The sequence below is a fragment of the Raphanus sativus genome, chromosome 6, assembly GCF_000801105.2.
Source record: "Raphanus sativus cultivar WK10039 chromosome 6, ASM80110v3, whole genome shotgun sequence".
Lineage (NCBI taxonomy): Eukaryota > Viridiplantae > Streptophyta > Magnoliopsida > Brassicales > Brassicaceae > Raphanus > Raphanus sativus.
Window position 1 is genome coordinate 30,964,215 of NC_079516.1, and position 8,688 is coordinate 30,972,902.

General features: G+C 45.2%; 1 protein-coding gene across 1 annotated transcript; it reads left to right on the top strand.

Annotated features, from left to right (window-relative positions):
* Nucleotides 1–6,658: 6,658 nt before the first annotated feature.
* Nucleotides 6,659–7,630, top strand: LOC130495747 (uncharacterized). The gene has a single exon (XM_056987241.1). It carries the CDS (start codon nucleotides 6,659–6,661, stop codon nucleotides 7,628–7,630), a length of 972 nt encoding a protein of 323 aa, XP_056843221.1.
* Nucleotides 7,631–8,688: the final 1,058 nt, after the last annotated feature.

Here is an 8,688-nt window from a genome sequence, read left to right on the forward strand (position 1 = left end):
TTCCGGCAGGAGTCTTCTCAGCGTTGGCATCGACGGCTGGTCCGTCGTGCGTTTGCTTGTCTTTTTCCACGTTAGCAGACATGCTTAACTGGGCGTGCGTAGTTGCGAGAAAGATAAATCCGTGTATCCCCCTCCTTCTAGCGCCAAACTGTGGGAACCGAAATTCGCACTGTCGATTTTAGTTAAGTTTAAACGTAGGAAAACTAAGTTGACCTAGTTTTCCCCGAGGATCCCGGCTATCTGCTGGGCCACGCACGACAAAGTTAATACGAGTCTAGTTTGGGAATAAATGCGTAAAATAAAGAGAGCAAAAAGAAAGAATCTTATTTCCGAATCTGCGGAGAGCGTTTGGACAACAGGTCGAGATCTCGGCCGCAAGAGCTGTCGATCGTCGCTAGTCTCAAAACCTAGATCTAACCTAGTTGAGTCGCAGCTCGCTAAAAAAAGAAATAAACGCCTAAGTTCTAAATTGCTCTGGAGTGGTTTCTTTCTTCCGATTTTGGATCCCCCTTCCTCTGCTCCTAGCCTTGCTTATATACTCCCATATGACGGTCTATTCTTGATGGGCTGAGTCTGCCGCGAGCTGGACTTTTTCCATTTTCGTCAGCTTTCATGTTTATCGGGAAAGTTGACATTTATCTTTTCGGGAAAGTTGACATTTATCTTTTCGGAAGTTTAACATTTATCTTGTTATGTGAAGATAATTGCAAACCGTCGCATCTATCTACTAAAATCGTAAACGGGTCGTCCGATTGGGTTTGGTCCCTTTCGGGCCGTCTTCCGGACTTCCGCTGTTTTCTACGATTTCTTTGAAAGAATGCTCCTACTTGGATGTCGAGTCTTTCGGAAGATCTTCGATCCATCGCTGAGGCGAATGGTGTTTTAAGATAACCATCACCGTTTTATACGAAGTCTTCCTGTCCGTTGACGTCTTATGGGTTCTTGGAAATCTTGGAGCAGGAAAAGGAGTTTTGTTTGCGGGATCTCGGAAAGTCGCAAAACACGGATTTCTGGCGACCCGGAGGTCTAGAACTTACGCACGAAGACTAGCCGTCCGACGATCCGAGCCGGCACGGGGCTAGCCGCCCGGCGACCACGGCCAGCACGGGCGCTAGCCGCCGGCGGCCACGGCCAGCACGGGGCTAGCCGCCCGGCGACCACGGCCAGCACGGGCGCTAGCCGCCGGCGGCCACGGCCAGCACGGGGCTAGCCGCCCGGCGACCACGGCCGGCACGGGCGCTAGCCGCCGGCGGCCACGGCCAGCACAGGGCTAGCCGCCCGGCGACCACGGCCAGCACGGGCGCTTGCCGCCGCCGGCCACGGCCAGCACGGGGCTAGCCGCCCGGCGACCACGGCCAGCACGGGCGCTAGACGCCGCCGGCCACGACCAGCACGAGGCTAGCCGCCCGGCGGCCACGGCTACGTCCGGAGTCGGCTGCTCGGTTCCTTCGGCGTGTGCGTGTTTTTGCGTTTTTAGTTTTCTGTAGGTTTTTCCTTGTGTAGAAAATGTTTCTAGCAGTTGATTTCGAGACGATGAATCTCGAACTTAATATTTTTCTAAGGTTTCTCGATTAACAATTAGTCTCTCGAGGTTGCTCTAACATTTTTCATGTTTTTCCGAGACTTTCGGACATCGATTTCGTCTTGACCGATTTTGACCCCAACATTTGTGATGTCTTTCCAGGTAGTAACAGATCCTTGTGGCAACTTCCTGTACCAACATGCTGCTTCTCCAGCAAGAGAATATGAGAATAATTTGCAGAAGTAGTAGTCTTCAGGGACTTCATTGCATTTGATGGTCGAAGCTAAATCTTCGAATGCCTCTAAGTGGTTAGTGGCATCTTCATAATGAAGACCATGAAAAGGAGTCTGACCCACAAGAGAGATATATGCAGTAGGTAGCTCAGGGACGGAACTCTGGAATGTTGAACGACGCAATGCAGACCTTTTAGCATATAAATCCTCAGGACTGTTGTAGTCTCTGTGTGCTCTTTGTCGTTTTGTCCCAGCATTCACAGCAGTAGCATTAGGGATTTCAAGAGGTATCGATCGATGAGACAAGTCTGTATCGATCATTTCTGAAGTGCCGATATCGATCAATGCTGAAATCGAATCACTTTTATCAGCTTTTTCTACTATGCTCGGCTCTCCAGATCCATCTTGTTCATCATCCTCAACCGTACCATGGTTGACCAAATGTCCTCTGTTCAGTTTGCCCCTCTGTGTATCCTAATAAGCATGTTGAACCTGAATGTCTGGCTGCTTAAAATGAGTTATTAGGGTTTCAGAATCTCCATTTTGCTCGCTGTAGACATAATCAATAATCTGGCTGATACTAGTCATTATTCCTTTCTCACAATCTTCACTCATCTTTTCCATCATGTAATCAAACATTTTACTTCGAATTGCTACAGCTTCACTGAAAAATTTACCTAGGAATGCACTTTTGATGTCTTCCCAACAGGTTAGAGATCTTGGCTGCAACTTACTGAACCAGGTAAAAGCATCTCCAGATAAAAAATATGGAAAAATCTTGCAGATAATGTGATATACATGTACCTCATTCTGCTTGTTTGCTGATGAGAGGGCTGACGAGGCTAACCCCTCGAGTGTCTTGATAAGATCTTTGGAATTTTCAAAAGGAAAAAAAATTTGAAAGGGTCCTCGCTTCCCAAATCATACCATTGACTCGTCAAAGTAAAGTCGTTTGTCTCAGCAACATCAATCACATAAGGGATGACATCACCATCTGCATTAATCAATTGTCCTCTGGTGTTGCAAGGACGACCTTTTTCGTCTCGCCAGATACCTCTCTTATCGATCTTAAGTATGAGTGCTCTGACCTCCTTTGTCTCTCCGCAAGTGGTGTTGGTCGACCTTTGATGAACAAAAATTTTCGGCGACGGATGAACAGTGTCGCGGTGAACAGTGTTTTGATGAACAGTGTCACAATGAACAGTACCGCGATGAACAGTGTCGCGATGAACAGTGTTTTGATGAACAGTACCGCGATGAACAGTGTTTTGATGAACAGTACCGCGATGAACAGTGTCGCAATGAACAGTGTTTCGGTGAACAGTGCCGAAGTGAACAGTATCGATCGACACGGGATGAACAGTGTCGATCGACGTTGGAGGAATAGTGTCGATCGATGCGAGATGAACAGTACTCGGATGAACAGTACTCGCATGAATAGTACTCCGATGAATAGTACCGGGATGAACAGTAATCGGATGAATAGTAATTGGATGAATAGTACCTGGATGAACAGTACCCGCGTGAATAGTACCACGATGAACAATACCTAGGTGAACAGTATCCGTGTGAACAGTGTTCGCGTGAACAGTGTCGTTTGACTATTTGTGTACTCTGTCGATCACCGGTTCTTGTAGGGTGTCGATCGATTCGTGATGGACGATGTCGATCGATGCTGCTTGGAGGGTGTCGATCGTTACATCCCTCGTAGACTTACGAATCGTGCATAAACCAGCATGTTGCTTCTTTGAATAAGCTAAAAATCCTCTCTTCATTGTTATTCCTGGTATGTACCTGAAACGGGAGAAAAAATTTTATCAGTTTTTTTTGAACAATAATAAAACCTAGACTAAATCTAACTAGAAAATATCTAATGGCGATCAAAGCTCCCCGGCAACGGCGCCAAATTTGATACCACTCAAATTACCCTAAGGAGTGAATTACTCTCATCAAAAGAGGTCAAGTTATAGTACTTAGGGATCGAATCCACAAGGAGCTAAGACACACACTAGATCTAATAGTTATGAGATTAAGCTAGGCTAATAATTTATAAAGCAGTAAATGAATATTGTAAAGCAGTAAATAAAATAAAACAGTAAACAAGATGAACAATATAATTGTTCAGCTTGGCAAGGAGCTGTTTGATGGAAGGATGGTAGCTAGATCTAGGGCTTCTATTCAGGTATTGGGGATTATAATGTCTACAAATGCCTAACAAGTTGCTTGCATGATACTATAGATCTCAGCCGCTTAACTCAAGTGAAGTATCACTGGTTAAATAATCTAGATCTCTGGCCACACCTTTCGCATGATGACATAGAAAAAGAGTCGATCGACGGCTTCTAGGTCTGCCTAGGCGCGAGCCGAATATGAACACAAGGTCTCAAAGAGGAGCTGTCGCTCTTCTCAACGGGAGACAAGCACGCTCATATGGATAATTCAAGATAATCAAAGATCCTAGTGATCTATGTTCTAGTTAGCTAATCTAAAACAAGCATAGGGTGCAATCCATTTGATGAGTATGCTAATCCCACAAACCTATCTGAACCATAGATCTAACAGGTGGATCTATTCAGACATGAAGTATGTCACAGAAATCATAGATGAATAGATGAAAATGCAATAGATAATATAAAACCAAAAGCAAAGGAGTTCCAGGAGGACTCTCAAGGAGTTCCTCCCATCTCTCCTAAGAGAAACAATGAAAGCGTCAAGAGTGTCTAAAGCGTAGCCGTCAACAATGGCTTAAAATAACATAAATAGGGTTTCTGGTCGTCAAGGGTGATTTGGTAACTTTGTGGTGACTCCTGGGCTTCAGTCGGTCATGAAAAATATTCAGCCCACATTCTGATGTCCCTGTCGATCGACATGCACTCTGTTGCATCGATCGACATACAATCCTCTTCTCGGCAGCCTTCTCTCGCGAGGCATACTGACCACTCTTCAGTAAATCGGGAATAACTTCCGCTACAGGATGCGGATTGACCTCAGACCGGTGGCATTGGAAAGATAACTAAAATATATATCTTGTGTCCAATATGGGCTAAATCCAATGGTGGGAAGGTCTCCATCGAGAGCTAAACATCTGAAGCGTCTGTGCAGTTCTGCACTTCGAAAGACTCCAAAAGGCACCAAAATCACCATATATCTCCAAATCGTCCCTGAATCTGTAAATACTCTAAATAGACTCCAATACATAATAAATAGTATACAAAACACTTATAAACCATGGGTAAAAATGGGTAAAATCCATGGTATATCACCACCACAGCAAGACCGGGTGATCCATGTCATCTCAGGCGGATCGGAAGTAAGCGGAATCAGCAGTGCTGCTGCCAAGAGAAGTACTCGCAATGCCAGGAACGGCCAAGAGGCCGAGGGTCCTAAGCGCTTACTCCTAGGAACAGATGAGATCAACTTCACTGAAAGGGAGCATGAGAGGGTCCTAGCTCCTCACCACGACGCCTTTGTTATTTCACTTACCATAGCGAACTGCTTGGTCAAGCGAATACTGGTGGAGAGACAGAAAATTAAGTTATCTTTCCAATGGAAGTGGTTTCAAGTCATTTGGAGCTATATTAGAGGAGTTATGATCAGTTTACTAGAAGCACATCAAGCTGACCGGGTAGAGTGGCCCGGGTACAGCTACCCGGGCGCAAATGATGGGTCTGGCCAAGGAAGTTTTGGACCGGGGAAGCATGGACCGGGTACAAGACCCCGGGCGGAGATGGACCAAAGAAGGACCGGGGAGGCTTGGAACGGATTCGGCACCCCGGGCGCAAAAGGAAGAAGCAAGGACCGGGGTGGCAGGACCGGGTTGGTTGACCTTGGCTCGACCCCGGTCCGTTCTCTTACCTCATTTTGGACGAAAATTAGCTTTTCCTAAGGTCATTTTGGTCATTTGTCTTGGTGTTTCTTCCTTTCTAAACCTAAGTACAAGTACTCTTGTAACCCAAAGTTGAGACTTATCTTCTTTTCTCTCTAAGAACACATTGAAACCTTAAAGAAATATTGAATCTTTAGTTTCTTTTCTTCTTATTTCTTTGTGATTATTGGTTTTAACTTTCTTCTCAACATGTTTTCTCTTAAATCAACCATGGGTTTAAAGTTAATCATGAAGATTAGTGAGTAGACTCCTTTTGGATTCATGGGCTAGGGTGATTAAGGGTGATTAGTGAAGATCTAAGGTGTTTAGTGTTATATTTACTTGTTTGCTTGCTTGTTGAAGGTTCTCAATGCTATTTTGATCTTAACCATATCAAAATAAATCCTTAGGCATTTCCTGCCCACAAGGTGTATGATGAAATGCATGAACCAACTCTTCAATGCTTTTAGCTTGCTTTACCTAAGAGATTAGTTGCTAAAGGAGTTAAGATTGCTATTAGACTTGTTCTCCATGTTTGCTTTAGCAACATTCAACCTAAGAGATTAGATGCTTGAGTTACTTTAGCAAAAGAGCATGCATCTAGAGATATAGCTTGTTTAGCTTAGTGTCTAGGCATAAGGAAAATGTTAGATTGATAGCTTGCCACCTCTAGATTGGATCTACATCACCCAAGATCAAATGCCTAGCCCCATGAGTCCTCCTTGCTTCATATTGAAAAGAAAGTTCACTCTTTTATTGCATTTCTAGTATAGCCTTAGTTTATAATCAAAACCATCTCTCTTATTGGATTGCACTTAGCTTAAGTATAGACTTGCATTCTCTTTGCATTCAGATCATCTAGGAATGGATTGACATCTGAAGTACTACTTTGATTTGCTTAATTGGACCCTTGAAAAGTCCTGTTATCAAGCTCCCCCTATCCGGAGGAGCAATCCAGGGTCCTATTCCAATACACCTTTCGTGGAAGAGATTGCTTCGGTAGAGATGCCACGCAAGTTCTCCTTCCTGAGCATAAATATGTATGAAGGTACAAGAGATCCCGAAAATCACGTTGCTCAGTACAAGCAACGCATGCAAGCTGTAGCAATCCCCCGGGATGCACGGGAAGCTACCATGTGCAAGGGATTCAGATCGACCTTGACCAGTCCTGCTCTTCAATGGTACATCAATCTTCCTACCAAGTCCATCATGTCCTTTGCAACCCTTACCGACAAGTTCGTAGAGCAATTCGCTAGTAGCCGCAACCTAGAGAAAAACTCAGATGATCTCTATGAAGTCCTCCAGCATAGGAACGAACCCCTTCGTTCCTATATAGCACGCTTCAATCAAGAGAAGGTGGCTATCCCTGAGTGCAACGCCGATACGGCTATCTCAGCCTTCAAGCGGGGTCTACTCCCGGAGGGAGATCTCTACAAGGAGCTGACCAAATACAAGTGCAGGACTATGGAAGATGTATTGTCTCGTGCTTGGGCTCAAGTAAGATGGGAGGAGGATGTTGCAAGTAGGGCCAAGGCCTATCCGAAGCACGATCAGAAGCCCTCGAAGCCGACTAGAAACGATCGCGATGAGTCCTTTCATCCCAAGTCAGCTAAGGAGACTAATAATCCAGGCAGGGGCAGATATCAAAACCGTCCTTTGCCTAGGTCCAAAGGAATGATGGTATCCACATGGCCCGATATCTCTCATCTTGCAATAACAAAGCCGGAGCTGATCGGTGTCCTACGAAAAATGGGTCCTCAAGTCAAATGGCCTCCTAAGATGAAGGCCTCAGAGGCTAACCGAAACCCCAAGCGATGGTGCAAATTCCATAGTGATCATGGCCACACTACAGAGGATTGTATAGCCCTGAAGATAGAAGTCGCCGAGCTTCTCAAGAAAGGCCACCTGAGAGAGTTCCTCTCGGATAAGGCGAAAAACTTTCTGAATAAAGAAGGTCCTGGTCTTCCTACCAAAGCGGCTCCCGCGTTGCCACCACAGCAAGACCGGTGATCCATGTCATCTCAGGCGGATCGGAAGTAAGCGGAATCAGCAGTGCTGCTGCCAAGAGAAGTACTCGCAACGCCAGGAACGGCCAAGAGGCCGAGGGTCCTAAGCGCTTACTCCTAGGAACAAATGAGATCAACTTCACTGAAAGGGAGCAGGAGAGGGTCCTAGCTCCTCACCACGACGCCTTTGTTATTTCACTTACCATAGCGAACTGCTTGGTCAAGCAATACTGGTGGAGAGACAGAAAATTGAGTTAGCTTTCCAATGGAAGTGGTTTCAAGTCATTTGGAGCTATATTGGAGGAGTTATGATCAGTTTACTAGAAGCACATAAAGCTGACCGGGTAGAGTGGCCCGGGTACAGCTACCCGGGCGCAAATGATGGGTCTAGCCAAGGAAGTTTTGGACCGGGGAAGCACGGAACGGGTACAAGACCCCGGGCGGAAATGGACCAAAGAAGGACCGGGGAGGCTTGGAACGAAGTCGGCACCCCGGGCGCAAAAGGAAGAAGCAAGGACCGAGGTGGCAGGACCGGGTTGGTTGACCTTGGCTCGACCCCGGTCCATTTTCTTACCTCATTTTGGACGAAAATTAGCTTTTCCTAAGGTCATTTTGGTCATTTGTCTTGGTTTTTCTTCTTTTCTAAACCTAAGTATAAGTACTCTTGTAACCCAAAGTTGAGACTTATCTTCTTTTCTCACTAAGGGTGATTAGTGAAGATCTAAGGTGTTTAGTGTTAGATTTACTTGTTTGCTTGCTTGTTGAGGGTTCTCAATGCTATTTTGATCTTAACCATATCAAAATAGATCCTTAGGCATTTCCTGCCCACAAGGTGTATGATGAAATGCCTGAACCAACTCTTCAATGCTTTTAGCTTGTTTTACCTAAGAGATTAGTTGCTAAAGGAGTTAAGATTGCTATTAGACTTGTTCTCCATGTTTGCTTTAGCAACATTCAACCTAAGAGATTAGATGCTTGAGTTACTTTAGCAAAAGAGCATGCATCTAGAGATAGAGCTTGTTTAGCTTAGTGTCTAGGCATAAGGAAAATGTTAGATTGATA

Bases quoted from the DNA above. Each gene is read 5' to 3' on its own strand.
- LOC130495747 (XM_056987241.1), top strand. From the start codon at position 6,659: ATGTATGAAGGTACAAGAGATCCCGAAAATCACGTTGCTCAGTACAAG.